At 50.0% G+C, this 16,502-nt stretch overlaps 1 protein-coding gene across 4 annotated transcripts in view; it reads left to right on the top strand.

Annotated features, from left to right (window-relative positions):
* VRK3 (VRK serine/threonine kinase 3) overlaps window positions 1-12,201 on the top strand; it is a 41,980-nt gene extending 29,779 nt beyond the window's left edge. For 3 of the 4 annotated variants that reach the window (XM_061172386.1, XM_061172387.1, XM_061172385.1), the window contains 3 exons: window positions 5,931-5,989; window positions 8,874-9,010; window positions 11,852-12,201. In XM_061172386.1, coding sequence (XP_061028369.1) covers window positions 5,931-5,989; window positions 8,874-9,010; window positions 11,852-11,872 — 217 coding nt within the window. In that variant the 3' untranslated portion in view covers window positions 11,873-12,201. Of the gene's footprint in view, window positions 1-5,930; window positions 5,990-8,873; window positions 9,023-11,851 lie in introns of all 4 variants that reach the window. The other variant, XM_061172388.1, reaches the window with a different exon arrangement.
* The last annotated feature ends 4,301 nt before the right edge of the window (window positions 12,202-16,502 follow it).

The raw sequence follows: 16,502 nt of genomic DNA, 5'->3' as shown, positions 1-16,502 counted from the left end.
CACCCACCTCAGGGGGCTATGGGGGGACTCGGGGGAGTCAGGCACACGGCACTCAGCACAGAGCCTGGCCTGTAGAAAATGCTCACAGCGTACAGGACACCGTGATTCATTCACTCCCACGGGGACACACGGGCAACCGGAACAATTTGGCCTGGGCCCTGCCTCAGCATCTGGCAACACTGGCCTCTTTTACATGCTTCCCTCACCTCCGCGTGTAAAAGCGCCCGGTCCTGCTAGTTCTGTTCTAGACGTTCAGCACCAAGGACGGCGGGGTAAAACCGGAAGAGCTGGGTGGTGTGGTTCAGCACCAAGGACAGAGGGCACCTCGGTGCTAAGGGAGGTGCTGCTGAGTGCGCGGTTCAGCACGAAGGACAGAGGGCAGCTGGGTGCAGAGGGAAGCGGGCACAGGGGCTTCGGTCTTCAGCACCAAGGACAGTAGACAGCTAGACACAGGGGAGCTCTGCAGGTCCACATGTTGGGATTCAAGATCTGGTATAGGCTTGGGGCGTGAGAGTTGCCCCAAGAGGAGACATCCAGGAGGGGCCATCCAGGAGATGGTTGGCTCTCCCATCTGAAGTGCAGGAATGAAGTCCAAACGGAGCCTTAGACCCCAGCAGTGTCTCAGGAATTGTCAGCAGAAGCCCTGGGAGAGGATGAGAGATTTTCCAGGAAAAGTGTGCAGAGTGGGAAGAGGGAAAACTCTCCAGTGAACAGCATTGAGTCTGTCGTACTTTTCAGTTCTCAGTTGTTGGTTCGTGTTGAGCCTCTCTCTCATTTTATTTTGCCCCCTTTATTATCCCCCAACTTCCTTCTCTCAACTGTGGACACACGTACTTGCTGAATATATGTCCTACCGATATACTTGCATAAATGTACTTGTATCCTTAAACTTGCATGACGGTGGTGGCACTGTGTGTATTTGACTTGCGTAAATGGTATTCTGTTCTGAATGTCAACTGTTTCTGGCTTTTTTCACTCAACACTTTAACCCCATCATTACACGTGCATCAACTTTACTGCTTCTGACTACTGCTTTCAAATAAGTTTGTATAGACATGTCTATGTCCTTATACAACATATGATGAGTGTATTTAACTTGCATAAATGGTACTGTGCTCTAAATTTCATTCTCTTTCTTTCTTTCACTCAATGCTGTATTTTTTTAACTTTACATTGTTAAAGAAGCTCAGTGCTTCTCCTCAATTAATTTTAGATGTAGCTGTGTCCTTGAAAAATATGTTGTGTTTGAAATACGTTATGTTTGATTTATGCCGATGGAACACACACCCAGATGCCATGCCCCAAATCTCACCCTCCTTCAGGTTTCAGCTTAGTCGTCACTCCCCAGGGAGCCCTTCCCTCGCCCCCACTGCATCAGGTCTCCTGCTTGTTCACGCTCAGAGGAAGGGACGCCCGTCACCTTGGCCTGCCCGTAATGACCTGTTCAAGGCTGACCTTTATTGGACACTTTGCTGTGCCGGGCAGTGCTCCCCTGTGTCATCCTCAGAGCAGCTCTGGGGTAAGTGCTCTCATGATCTGAAAGCACAGAGACCTTAGGTAATCAGCCCAGGTCACACAGCTGATTAGAGTTGCTCCCAGGTCATTCGACTCCAGCGGAGGCCCTTTCACCTGGAAGCTAGTATCTCCCAAGTATGGGAGGCTTATCGCACATGGATTGGTGGTGTTTGGATGCAGCCATCCTCCACTCACCAAATACTCGTTGAGCACCTCCCATGCACCAGGCTCTATTCCAGGGCCTGGGGATACAGGAGTAACTAGGACAAACATCCCTGCCCTCAGGGAACTCGCTTTCTAATGGGGGAGATAGACAGTACAGAGATGGTGAAACACACAGCATGGCAGAGGTCAGACGGTGGGGGCCATCAGGTGGGAACCCTGGGTAGCCATCAGGGGGGCTGTCAGGGTGTGGGCATGCCTGCTCTTTTAGATTTAAAGGCCAGGGCAGGTCTCATGGCAGTGGTGACAGATGAATCACCTCCAGAAAGGCAGTGAGGCAAGTAGGAGGTCCCACTTCGGTGCTCATATGTCCCAGCACCTCTGCTGAAGGACAAAGAGACGACAGAGAAAGAGCAGCTTTCAGCTCCCAGGTTTCCTCTGCATCAGAACCTGCCAGAACATGAGCCCACTTTCCTGCTTTCTTAATTTCTTTCTGCACTTATTGTCGAGTTTTCCAGTAGTTTTCCATTTTTGCATTGAAGCCAGGTGAAAACGAGTCACACAATTAGCAACACAAGTAGTCGGAGGCCACAGCCCAGCCGCTAAAGCGGTTAAGTGAGGCTGAAGTTTGTGAACTGCTCCTTGAAGCGCTCTGCTGCGTTAGTGACGAGGCTGAGTTGCTCTTACGAGGAGACCCCTGAAGACTGCGGCTCAAACGAGGTAGACCTTTACTTCCTTCTCACTAACAGTCCCGAGGTAGGAGACCAAGGGTTGTGGGGCACCTCGGCCCCCCTCATACTGGGTGCCAGCTCTAGTGCCACTGACTCCCGTTGCTTTTAGAGGGCAGGACCGGAAATGACATGTCTCTTGGTCCCGTGGCCGCCCCAAGGTGCAGTGGGGGCTGGGAAATGTCTCCAGCCTGTGGCTGCCAACCCCTGGGATTCTGCCATCGCAGGGGAGGAGTGACACCGGGCGCCAGGTAGCCGACTCCTCCGCAGTGCCCCCTCTAGTCGGATTTCTCTGAAGGCAGGGACCGCGTCAGCTCTCTTGTCACTGTGTTGTTCGCAGTACAGCGCTTGGCACGTTGTGGGTGCTCGTGAGATAGTTGCAGGATGGATGAACGACTAAGGAAAGAAGGCGTGAACCTTCTTCACACCCAGGCCGGGGCTTCCGCGTGGGCACACGGCTCAGGCAGATGCAGCCCCAGCCTTGGAGGTTCCCAGGCCAGGGGGAGACACGCAGGCAGGAAGTGGGCGGTGCCTGTGAGGGTGGAGGCAGCCCCGGGGCATTGTGGGAGCAGAGGGGAGGCACGTGACCTGCCTCGGGCCTGCTGGGAGACCTTACCCAAGAGGCGCCTGACCCGGTCTGCCGAGGAGTTTCCCAGGCAGGCAAAGGGGAGGCAAGATTTCTGGGCAGACAGCATGTCACATATGTGAACTCTCTGTTCGTTCATTCGTACATTCTGAACCTGCTTCCTGAGGCTCCACTGGGTTGGATCCTCCCTCCCCCTACCTCCTCGAACTCCTAAGAACAGTCTTATCTCCCTTTTCATCTCTCTCCCACCTTCCCCTTCACAGGAGTTAATCAAATGTGACTGTGAAATGCTTCACTAAGAGGCTCTGCCCTTGCCAAGTCGGACGCACAGTAAATAAAATAGGTCTTAGTAATCATTTTCATATCAGTGACTTCAGAATACGTAAGAGTTCCTTCCAGAACCCCAGATCCCAGCCACGATCACAGAGGGAGGGCGGGGAACATGAAGATGCTCCACAGGGAGCATCAGTGGTGACGTGGGACTCATTCTAGACACCCCCCAGCCCAGCCTCTGTCGGTTGACTTGAGGCAGTAACCAAAGGGCCCACAAGGGGGCAGTGTTGCCACAGGCACGTTTTCCGGAGCCCTAACCTGTCCTCTCCGAAGTCTTACTGGTGTGCGTGGCTTTTTTCCATTCACTCAGCAAATATGTATTCATTTTTTTGAAAGTTCTAGTTCATGACAGAATGAATGAATAAAAGAAAGAGGAGAGGCAATTTGATTCCCCATGGCTTTCTGTTGTGCAAGGCTTCCAGCTGGGAAAGCACAGACTACGGTCGGAGTTGGGTCCCTGCTCTCAAGGCTGCCGCTGGGCGGGGAGGTCCCACGAACACAGTGACAGCCTGTGATGGGAGAATTGCTCACACAATTTACAACGTCCTGAGGCTGGCACAGCCCTTTTCTGCCATCACTCGCTCGCTCAATCATTTACCACATACATCCTGAGGCTGCTAGGGAGAGACAAGGGTCAGACCCAGCCCTTCTTGTGCACATATGACAGTTGCTGTAGGGGATCCGTGGACCTATGCGCAGGGTGTGCAGACACTCGGCAGGGATCCGTTTCCTCCACCTGCAGGGGTCCAGAGGAAGCTTCCAGGGGACCAGCCCTCAAGCCATGTCCAGAAGGGAGAGCAGCCACGTACTGGGGGTCAAGGTGGGGAAAGGCTGCCAAAGGCAGAGGAGCAGTATGTACAGAGGCCAGGAGATGTGGGTGGATGTGTGACCTGGTTGGGGGACTAGAAGGAGTTTGGTGTGACTGGAGCATGAGACGGGAGGGAGGAAGTCAGGGAGACAAAGCCACAGGGGCTGGTGGCTTTGGTGCCAGAGGTTTCCCAACAGGGCACTGAGGAACCACAGAAGGGCTGTGAGCAGCGAGGGGCAGGGTCCACTCTGGGCATAGAAAGACTCTCTGGGGCTGTGGGGGGGTGTGCATGGAAAGCTGGGGAGGAGGCTGGGGTCCAGGGAGAAAGGGTGAGGCCTGAGCTGGGCTTAGAGCCGTGGATGGGGTGGGGATGGGGCAGAGAGTGTTGGGGAGCAGGAGGGTGGGGCTTGGGGACTTCTGGGCTGTAGGGGAGGGGAAGGGGAATAAATTTATTTTATTTATTTATTTTTGGCTGCATTGGGTCTTTGTTGCTGCATGCGGGCTTTCTCTAGTTGCGGAGAGCAGGGCTACTCTTTGTTGCGGTGGGCGTGCTTCTCATTGCGGTGGCTTCTCTTGTTGCAGAGCACGGGCTCTAGGCGTGCGGGCTTCAGTAGTTGTGGCACGAGGGCTCAGCTGTCGTGGCTCACAGGCTCTAGAGCGCAGGCTCAATAGTTGTGGCACACGGGCTTAGTTGCTCCACGGCATGTGGGATCTTCCCGGACCAGGGATCAAACCCGTGTCCCCTGCATTGGCAGGCGGGTTCTTAACCACTGCACCACCAGGAAAGTCCCCATCATGTTAGTTTCATTATACAGCACAGTGATTCAGTTATATATATATGAATATATATATGAATATATATGTGAACATATATATATTCTATTTCAGATTCTTTTCCCTTATAGATTATTACAAAATATTGAGTTTCCTGTGCTATACAGTAGGTCCTTGTTGGTTATCTATTTTATATATAGTAGTGTGTATATGTTAATCCCAACCTCCTCGTTTATCCCTCCCCCCCAACTTTCATTTTTCTTGAGTGGTCCAAGAGGGTGTGTGTGTGTGTGTGTGTGTGTGTGTGTGTGTGTGTGTGTGTGTCTGTGTATTTATACATGTATATGTATACAAATATGTGTGTGGATAGACAGATAGATAGTTGATCCTCACTATTCACAGATTCTGTATTTGTGAATTGACCTCTTCCCTAAAATGTATTTGTAACCCCAAAATCAATACTTTGAATGGCTTTCAAAGTCATTCTCAGACACGCAGAGTGGAGAGACTTTTGAGTTGCCCGATGCACATGATCCCAGCCGAGGTTGAATAAGGCGACACTCTGCCTTCTTGTTTCAGCTCACAAGTGTCCTTCATGTGGTCTGTTTAGTGCCACATTTTCCACACTTTTATGCTTTTTGGGGGGGATTTTGCTGTTTAAAATGGCCCCAAGCATAGTGATGAAGTGCTAAGCGCAAGGAAATACGTGTGTGAGATAAGCCTCCTTCAGGTGTGAACTATAGTGCTGTTGGGCCAGAGATCCATGTGAATGAATCAACCTTATATTAAATAAGATGTCTTTAGGCACACAGGTAAAACCAGGTGATGTATTGATCAGTTGGTAAAAATGTTGCGATTGGAAGCTGTGCTTCTGGTTAACTCCTGGCTCAGAATTCGCTCCTTCAGTGTCCAAGGCATAACTACCGTGAATAATGAGAACTAGGGCACATCTACCAGACATCCTGTTTCAGAAGGTTGCTCTCCTTCCCTAAAAGGCCTTTCACATGTACCTCTGCCCTCTCAGGTTTCTTGACAACCCAGAAGGCCTCGTGGGACAGTGCAGTCGCTGGATCAATACCTCAGGTATGTCCCAAGAGGAGGGAGCAGGCGGGGGCCATGGAGGGACCGGGGCTCAGGCCCATCCCGGGGATGCCTCTCTTTACACCCCTCTATTTTCCTTCCTTGAGTTTTCCAAATCACACATGTATTTGTGCCCCTTGTAGAAAAACAAAAATCTTCTCCCAAATTTCAGAAGTGTGTCTGAACAGTAATAACAGCAACACACACACACATGCAACCACACACACATAATGTGTGGGTTTTTTTAATGGAATCATATTACGTATATTGGTCTCTGACTTACTTTTTCATTTAAGGTGATACCTTAGAGATTTCTGTGTCAATACTTGTAGAATTTTGTGGGTTTTTCTTTTAAATTGTGGTGTAATACACTTAACGTCAGTTAAAACTACAGTTCTGACTCATTAGTCAGTCCTGAAATTGTTTAACGGGTCAAAAACAGGATTTTTCAAAATTAAAAAACAGACAAAAAAATATGAATGCCTTACAGAAGTTAAGGAAATGCCATATCTTCAGTGATACATATTTATACTCATATATATGTATGTGAGTAATGGGTTATAATTAGAAATACATCTTATATTTATATTTTATATTATAAAATGTATTTCTAATTATACCTCTGTTTTGTGTATAATTTCATTTGTATCTTTTTTTTTTTTTTTTTTAGATTCCACATATAAGCAATATCATATGATATTTGTCTTTCTCTGTCTGGCTTACTTCACTTAGTTTGATAATCCATGTTGCTGCAAATGGCATTATTTCATTCTTTTTTTGGCTGAGTAATATTCCATTGTGTGTATATATATATATATATATATATATATATATATATATGCCACGGCTTCTTTATTCATTCATCTGTTAGTGGTCATTTACGTTGCTTCCCTGTCTTGCCTACTTTAAATAGTGATGCTATGAATATTGGGGTGTGTGTATGTTTTTGAATTAGAGGTTTCTCCAGATATATGCCCAGAAGTGGGATTGCTGGTTCACATGGTAGTTCTATTTTTAGTTTTTTAAGGAACATCCATACTGTTCTCCGTAGTGGCTGCACCACTTTACATTCCCACCAACCGTGTAGGAGGGTTCCCTTTTCTCCACGCCCTTTCCAGAATTTATTATTTGTAGACTTTTCGCTGATGGCCATTCTGACCGGAGTGAGGTGATACCTCATTGTAGTTTCGATTTGCATTTCTCTAATAATTAGCGATGTTGAGCATCTTTTCATGTAAACCATCATTTTTAAAGCCAATCCCTATTACTGGAGATTGAGGCTGTTTTTTTGTTTGGGGGAGTGGTTTTTTTCCAGCGTCCCTGCTATAGGACGTCTACATTGCTCTCTAAACATGAGGCAGAAAGACAGCCGGAAAAGGATAGTTTATCCCCTCCAGCTCTGTAAGGACTCATTTTTAAATTACCTGAAATCCCTGGATTCAAATCATGTCTCTGCCGCTCGGGTCACTCTCCCCTCCAGCCTCGGGCTCTTGCTCCGTAAGAAAGAGCTCCATTGGGAGTTCCCTGGTGGTCTAGTGGTTAGGATGCCAGGCTTTTACTGCCCAGGGCCCGGCCAGGTTCAATCCCTGGTCGGGAAACTGAGATTACGCAAGCTGCGCCAGCATGGCCAAAAAAAAAAAAACAAGGAGCCCCACGGTTAGTTTATTGCAGCTCTGAGATTCTAAGCCAGCCACGGGGAAGTGGAGCCAGTGGCGCCAGTGGGGCTGGTGGGGCCGGGCTTGGGGTGGGCGGGGCCAGAAGGAAGTTCAGCCCCAGGTTTACAGCCTCTCTGAGCCTCTGCTTCCCCACGTGTAAAATGGGGCCAATAATAGCCCTCACCTCCCGAGGTTTGTCCCGAGAATTCAGCGTAGAACTGGGCCCAGGGATGCTGCCTTAGCTTCTGCTGCAGCCCTAATTAAACGTGCTCAGAGCCAGCCTGAGACAGACATTGCTCAAGTGGGAGCTCTTACGATTACTGTATTGGTTTCATAATTGGCACTTTTAAAAAGTGTAATAATGGCATTGTGCTATTTAGGGAAAACAAACAACAAAAAGGCTTTATCTTTTAAAACAGCCTCTATCTTTTAAACTCCGTCCCTGGGGCAGCCAGCCTGGTTTTGTAAGCCAGTGAACTATGTTTTTGTGGGGGTTTTTTGGCCGCGTGCCCTGACTTGCGGGATCTTCGTTCCCTGACCAGGGATCCAACCCGTGCCCCCTGCAGTGGAAGCACGGAGTCATAACCACAGGACTGCAAGGGAATTCCCCTAAGAATTGTTTTACATTTTGAAATGGCTGGGGAAAAAAGTCAAGAGAAGAGCATTTTGTGACACATGAAACCTGTCTGAAGTTCAAGCTGCAGAGTCCATAAATAAAGTAGTCTTGGTGCATAGCTACACCCATTGGCTTCCTGCCTTCTGTGGGCCTTTTGTGGGAGAACAGCTGAGTTGGGTCCTGGCCACACAGACTCCCGGCGTACAAAGCCAAAAATATTTATTCTCTGGCACTTTACAGTAAAAGCTTGCTGGCTCCCATTTAGAGATACCCACCAAATAGTTAGAGATAAAATCGTATAATCAGCCTGGATTTGCTTTAAAACAATACAGGAGGGGGAAGGGGTAGGGGTTTTGATGAAACAAGATGGGCATGAGTTGACAGCTGATGAGACTGGGTGACGGGTACGCTGCTGTTCATGGTACCGCTCTCCTGTTGCTTATGTTTCACGTTTTCCAAAAAAAACAATTTAAATCTAAGTGGCCGTGGCCGTGGCAGTGCCGGGCACAGAGGAAGCACTGAGCAAATGGGCACCACGGCTGAGACCCTCTAGGCAGAGCCCCTCAGGCTCTGGGTTGGGTACCCCTCTCAGGCTCCTCCCGTGTCTTGACCACAGAGACCCTGCAGGAGTACCTGAAGGTGGTGATGGCCCTCAAGTACGAGGAGAAGCCGCCCTACACTGCCCTGAGGAACAATCTGGAAGCCCTGCTGCAGGATCTGCGGGTGTCGGCCTACGACCCCTTGGACCTCCAGGTGGTACCCTAGGTGGGTTCCAGTGGGAAGAGTTTGTGAGGCTTAACCCTCTCCCCAGCTGCCACCGCTGTTTCCACCGATGCCATTTGATGTTTATACTCCAGGGACCAACTTCCCAGTGAGCTGCTGCCTTTTCCCACAGGATTCTTGAACCTTCCAGCCCCCGGGCATCACAAGTAGCACAGGTAGCAGGAACTCAACTCAAACTGGCTTTAAGGAAAAGGGCAATTGATTGACCCTTGTCACTAGAACATTCCGAGGGGGAAGCTTTAGGTGTGACTGGATTCGGGGCCTGGAAGTTAGCACCGAGATGTTGTCAGTCTCTCTCTGTCTTTCTCTGTCCCTTTTCTCATCCCTCCATCCCTCTACCCATCCACCTGCAGTCTCTGCTTTCCTTTGGGTCACCCTCCCCAAAACCCCATCTCTCCCCCACCGAAACCCCTGGCTCTGTGTCCAGTGCCTCACCTTGCTCGTGTGTGTGTGTGTGTGTGTGTGTGATGCCTCTAATGTTTGACTACAGTAAGCATACACATACAGGAAGTAGGGGAGCTAACGCCCAGGAACTAGAAAGGCCACACCGTACAAACACGTGGACGAACACATTGACAAAACATTCCACATCTTTATAAAAGGGGCTGTATTGGTCCTTTTGCCTTTTTCGTTGTTGTTCCACTGAGCCCACATGGCCGTTCCTTGGGATAATGGGGAAGGGCAACTCATTCTGTTTGGTTCCTTCCCCCGCAGTCTTGCCGCTCTCCCATGGCGGGGATGAAGGATGCTCTTTATAACGCCAGTGGCTGGGTGTTTGCTTGCTTTGCCAGGCTTTTGTTTTCCAGACAAAACACCTTGAACACCCGGCTGCATACAGGCCTGAGGATGGATTTCTTTTGAAGGAGATAAGCAGGTTGCTCTGCCTGGGGGCTGTACTCACTCATTCACACTCCCCTTAGCACTGAGTGAGAGCGTACAGGAATCTGTGGAAGGTCAAAATTATAAACTCAGTTCACTTGACGGTTCATTTTGGCGAGGCGGCATGGATGGGTTCTGAGGAGAAGCTTCCCCAAGGCCCTCCCCTGTCCGTGGGGTTGTCATTTCTCTCACATGTCTGTCTGGATTCAAAGCTCAGTGTCTGTCCAACTCAGCGGTTCTCAGACAGAGGCAGTGTTCCCCCAGGGGCCATTTGGCAGCGTCTGGAGACATTTCTGGTGGTCATGCCTGGGGAGAGGTGCTGCTGGCATCTCAGGGGTTGAGGCCGGGGACGCTGCTCCCTGTCGTGCGACACACAGGCCGCCCTGCTCTCAGCAGTGCCATGGCCGAGGAAGCAGGCCCACGTGCGTCTTGCAGAGCATCCTTGTGGGTGGCAGCCTGTCTCCCACAGTGGTCTTCTTCCGTTGGCACCTTGACGACAGGTGCTTCTTCAGCCCTGCCACCCTTACTCACATCCCAGAGCTGAAAACACGAGATAACATGTGTGTCCAGCTCTTCACACAGTGCCTGTGTGCAGGGCGCTCCAAAAATGCCAGGTTTTGTTTGTTTGTTTGTTTGTTCAGTAACCTAGCAGGCTCCCTGCCTTAATCACAGACACTCTCCAAAAGTGAAGGCGTGAAGTCTTTGTGTCCCCCCAACCCCCAGCTGTCCCGAGAGACCTCTGGGTCCTCCCACACCCCTCTCTGCCCCCAGCCCTGTCCCTCCAGGCGGTTGCAAAGTCTCTTCTAGCCCTCTCCTCCAGGGCTCTGCCTCTGCCCAGATCCCCCAGAGTGTGGTCACCTGCTGGCGGTGAGCTCCGGGAGGGCCGGGTCACGTCTGTCTCTGCATCTCTGTGTTTCCCACTCACATCACTGGCCTGGCTCATAAATATTCCACCCATATTTACCGAGTGGGTGAGTCCAGCCTTCCCGTCAGTGCTGGCCTGTCTTACAGTACCTCCCTGTCCCCCACCCCCCAGTACCATGGAAATTTAAAAGCTAAAGACCAAACGGCCCCTTTCAGGATCATTACAGCTCACTCTCTGGGGACCACTTACTCAGTGGCAAGTTTGTCCCTTGGTTAGGAACTTAATGAAGAGATGCCCCTTAAGGAGCCCAGGGACTTTGGAGTAACTTGAGGATCATCTTGCCTCTGCCTTGGCCCGAGTGCCCAACCACCCCTCAGATTCTAGGCCAGGCCGAGCTCAATCCTACCTCAGGACCTTTGCACTTGCCATTCACATGGTCTGTGACGATTTTCCCCTTCTTTTTTAATTTATTAATTTATTAATTTATTTATTTTTGGCTGCGTTGGGTCTTCATTGCTGCACACGGGCTTTCTGTAGTTGCGGTGAGCGGGGGCTACTCTTCCTTGCAGTGCGCGGGCTTCTCATTGTGGTGGCTTTTCTTGTTGCGGAGCACGGGCTCTAGGCGCACAGGCTTCAGTAGTTGTGACGCGCGGGCTCTAGAGCACAGGCTCAGTAGTTGTGGTGCATGGGCTTAGTTGCTCCGCAGCATGTGGGATCTTCCCAGACCAGGGCTCGAACCCGTGTCCCCTGCGTTGGCAGGTGGTTTCCTAACCACTGCGCCACCAGGGAAGTCCCTCCCCTTCGTTTTTGCATGACCGGCTGCTTCTCATCACTGCTTCTCAGATCCCGAGGCCTCCCCTTGTCGCCTTCTGGAGGGAACATGTGTTTAATCTGTCGTGTCTCCACGCTTCTCCTCCAGATTGTAAGCCCAGCAAAGTCTTCTTGTTCCTCTTGTTCGTGGTGGTATCTCCTGTCCCTAGAAAGTAGAAAGCCCCTATCACACAGTAGGGGCTTAAAGGGTGCTCTTTGAATGAATGACACTGACAGCCATTTTTATCGTCTTCTAGAACTTTCAGCCTGCAGTTTGAAATAGAAAAAAAAAAAGAAGACATGTGACTCAAGGCCTGCTGTAGAATCACAGACAAGCTTCTAGAAAGATCCCTCGAATGTGCATCCTGCCACTTCTTTAGATCATCCGTCTAGATCAGCCTCAGGGAGCCTGTAAGTTAGGCTCAGACACTGTGAACTCCCTCCTTTGACCTTCCCTCCCTTCATCCGTTGTCTCCCACCAGCCACTGGCGTTTTGGATGGAGAAGACCCCCAATTCACAGACGGGGGTTGGGCTGGTCCTCTCAGTGAGGACGCTGCCATTGGCACCACTATGCTTTAACAATAAATTGTTTCATTGGAGCTTGGAGGGTTGAGTGTCGCAAAAGAAGTTCCTTTTGGAAAAATTTAGCTCATGTTTTTTCTCCCACCCACCCACCCATCCCTTCAACCTTTCACCCAGCCATCCACTCTTTCATACATCTATTCACACTTTCAGGCAGACACTCATCCATCCATTCTTTCACTTATCTATCCATCCATCCCTCCATCCATCCCTCCATATACTTGTCTATCCATCCCTCCATCCATTCACCCTTCATGCATCCATTCATTTACTACTCATTCTCCCATCCACTTACCCTTCTTCTCTTCCATACATTCACCCTTCCTTTCATTCGAGAAATATTCAGCAGGCATTTCTTGAGTACATGCTATATGACATGCATCATGCTGCACAGAGGATCCCGATGAACCACATATACATGCCAAGGTCCTTGAGCTGACGGAGCCTACAGTTGAGCGGGAGGAGACGGTGTTAAAGGAGACGACTTCAGGTGGTGATCGGCACTCTGAAGACAAAGCTCGGGCTGTGATGGAGAGGGAGAGGCCTCGGGACAGGAGGGCGCCTTTGGGGAGAGCCTGGACTCAGAGGGACCAGGGAGGAAGCTGTAGGATGGTAGTTAGAGGAAAGGAGGGCCTGGGGAGAGATGTCAAAGGCAGGCTGGCCAGCAGCATGTGGCAAATGATTAGACTGGGAGAGGTTAAGAAGGAGGAGGAGATAAACCCGCCTCCCTGAATTTGACCTTGGATATCTTAAACCATCCACCCTGCTTTGAGATGGGGAGAATCAGAGGCCGGATGGGGGAAGAAACTGCTCTGAGACGCCCTGATTCTCTCCCTGCTCAGGAGAGGAAAGGAGATTAGCAGACTGATGATCATTTCCTGGCTGAAAGGAAGTGTGTATAATTCTTTCCAGAAGGAGGTATTCCTTAAGGAGAGAGAAAACCCATCAGAAAATCTCCTACTTACAGCCCCTCTGTGTTTATGCGGCCACAAAAGAAAAGGGACGTCAGCCACCCTTCAGGGCCCCAGATCAGGCAAGAGGGACGGTCACAGTCAACACCTGCCCCTCCCGTCATCCTGCCCTCAGTGCCCTTGGCCAGTCCAGCGTCCGGCAGCCCCCTGTCCTCCACCGTCCTCTCTGAGCGAGCAAAGGCAGCGAGACCCAGCGCTGCTGAGACAGTGGGAGAACCCCACGTCCGGGCGGAGCAGCGAGAACGTGGGCAGTTTCCCTCCCGGTCAGTGAGCTGGCTTTAATCTGTCTCCAGAGCCCAGGTTTTGGCAGCTCATTCCCCAGCCTCTGAAAGAGGAGGGTGTGGTCATGGGCATTAGATGAGAATCCCAGGGCCCAGGGGAGTGGAAGTGACTCACAGGCCGCCATGCGGCCGACAGCGGCTGGAACCTGTCCTCTGTCCCCTCCACCCCCCTCTGCCCCAAAATGAAACCCTGGCTCAATGTTAGTCAGACATTTGTGGTGCTGGGGGTGTGGGTTTTTAAATAATTTTTACTGTAGGGCACCTCTGAGCCTTCAGTAAACTCAAGTTGTTACCGGAAGGGGGACCCCTTCCAGGGCCCGAGAGTGAGGTCTTGCCTAACACTCAGAAATGAATTGTCCAAGGAGACACACGTGCTGACAAAGCAAGAGACTTTATTGGGAAGGGGCGCCCTGGCGGAGAGCAGCAGGGTAAGGGAACCCAGGAGAACTGCTCCGCCACGTGGCTCGCAGTCTCAGGGTTTATGGTGATGGGGTTAGTTTCCGGGTTGTTTCTGGCCAAGCGTCTTGCTTGTGCCCGTATTTGGTCTGACTCAGGGTCCTTCCTGGTGGTGCACGCATCTCTCAGCCAAGATGGATTCTAGCATGAGGATTTCTGGGAGGTTGGCAGGACATACTACCGACTGGCGTCTCCTCCCTCGTTTTGGCCCCTCCTGAATTCTCCCGCAAGTGTTGTTTATCAGGACCTCCTGTCGTGAGACAACTCATGCAAGCGGTTATTATCGTGCTTGGCCAAGGCGGGCAGTTTGGTCAGTGGTTCCCCAACAAGGTGTGGGGTTTCATCTCCAAGAGGCGCCGCCCAGTAGGCAGCTGGGAAGGACAAATCACTTCCCTTCCCTTGTGAAATATTTTTCTTGTGAAAAAGGATTGCGTCTAAGGCTATTACAAGTAAAATCCCTTCCGGATGAGACCTCAGAAACAATAGCAAACGTTTGCAGAGACTTTCTTATGGATGTTAAACAAAATTCAGCTGAGTACCTTTTACAGATCTAATTGGCTCTGTTCAGTGATTCCTGAACTGAGCAGCATCCTTTCTAGCAGATAGAAAGGATCTTGAAAGACTTTTAGAGGCAGAAGGAAGCAGGAACAAGAAAGTTCTACTAGGCAAAAAAATCAGGTTGGCTATTGCATACTTGCTCTTCTTCAGGGGACGGCAGGGGTCTGTCAGGCACATTGCTTAACTAATTCTGATCAGACGATTCCTGATTGATGGTTTAAAATGCCATTTCTGAAGAGCCTACACTGTCATGGAGTCTCTGGTGACGTGGGGCTTAGGATAAGCAACTCCATTTTGGGCCTGTTGTCTTATTTTTAACACCCAGTTGGAAGTTAATGGGGAAATTTTTACTGCATTGGTGGAGAGTCTACAAATGCAAATTATGATGGGTGTTTGTGAAAGACGTAAATGATACTTTTTTTAACTGAATTGCTGTTAGTTTATTTATTTTTAAAATTTATTTTATTTATTTATTTTTGGCTGCGTTGGGTCTTTGTTGCTGCGTGGGCTTTCTCTAGTTGTGGCGACTACTGAGCCCGCGTGCTGCAACTACTGAAGCCCCCGCACCTAGAGCCCGTGCTCCGCAACAAGAGAAGCCACTGCAATGAGAAGCTCGCGCACCGCAACAAAGAGTAGCCCCCGCTCACCACAACTAGTGAAAGCCTGTGCGCAGCAACGAAGACCCAGTGCAGCCATAAATAAATAAATAAATAAATAAATAAATAAATAAAATTTATAGAAGAAGATAACAATAATCCATGGGAATTCCCTGGCAGTCCAGTGGTTAGGAATCGGTGCTTTCACTGTTGAGAGTGCGGGTTCAATCCCTGGTCGGGGAACTAAGATCCCACAGCCACATGGCACATCCAAAATAAAAATAAAAAAATAATAATAATAATAAAATAATCCATGGGGGGAAGCATATTTTATTGCTTACTTATAATTTCCAGGGTCTGTTTAGCCATAGAATTATGCAAATTAAAAGAACAGAGGACTTCCCTGGTGGCGAAGCAGTTAAGAATCCGCCTGCCAATGCAGGGGACATGGGTTCAAGCCCTGGCCTGGGAAGATCCCACATGCCACGGAGCAACTAAGCCCGTGCGCCACAACTACTGAGCCTGCGCTCTAGAGCCGGTGAGCCGCAACTACTGAGCCCGCGTGCTGCAACTACTGAAGCCCGAGCGCCTAGAGCCCGTGCTCCGCAACAAGAGAAGCCACCTCAATGAGAAGCCGTCGCACCACAATGAAGAGTAGCCCCCACTCGCCGCAACTAGAGAAAACCTGCGCGCAGCAACCAAGACCCAAGACAGCCAAAAATAAATAAATAAATAAAAAGAACAGAAAACAATGTTAAGTGCTCTGTTGTTTATAAGAACTTGTTGAATGTGTTAAAGAATTGATGGAAAATTTCTTTAAGTGTCAAGGCTATTCTTTTTTTTTTTTTTTTTTTTAATTAATTATTTATTTATTTTTGGCTGTGTTGGGTCTTCGTTTCTGTGCGAGGGCTTTCTCTAGTTGCGGCGAGCGGGGGCCACTCTTCATCGCGGTGCACGAGCCTCTCACTATCGCGGCCTCTCTTGTTGCGGAGCACAGGCTCCAGACGTGCAGGCTCAGCAGTTGTGGCTCACGGGCCTAGTCACTCCGCGGCATGTGGGATTTTCCCAGACCAGGGCTCGAACCCGTGTCCCCTGCATTGGCAGGCAGACTCTCAACCACTGCGCCACCAGGGAAGCCCTGCAAGGAATTTTATAAGCAGATTCTGCAAAACAAGAAACTTAAGGAGAACCAAAATATCAAGGACACAAAATTCAAGAGGTACCCTTGAATCATTGATTTCAGATAATCAGTGAATGATTTTTTTTGTCTGAGGAAATACACAAATTGAGTTTCCAGGAAGCAGGCTCAGAGAGAGGCCAGTATGCAATGTGTTGGGAGGAGGAAGTGCCCCAGGGGTGGGTCCCTGTGGAGGGGAGGGGGAAGGGGCAGGTGGGGCAGAGGGATGCGATGCAGCCCAACGACAGCCTCAGCCGAGTCTTTGGGGAGCTCTGGAGTTAGACAG

Source organism: Eubalaena glacialis, chromosome 18, assembly GCF_028564815.1.
Source record: "Eubalaena glacialis isolate mEubGla1 chromosome 18, mEubGla1.1.hap2.+ XY, whole genome shotgun sequence".
NCBI classification, from domain to species: domain Eukaryota; kingdom Metazoa; phylum Chordata; class Mammalia; order Artiodactyla; family Balaenidae; genus Eubalaena; species Eubalaena glacialis.
The sequence above is the reverse complement of the archived record's forward strand: the minus strand, read 5'-3'. Positions and strand labels throughout refer to the sequence as shown.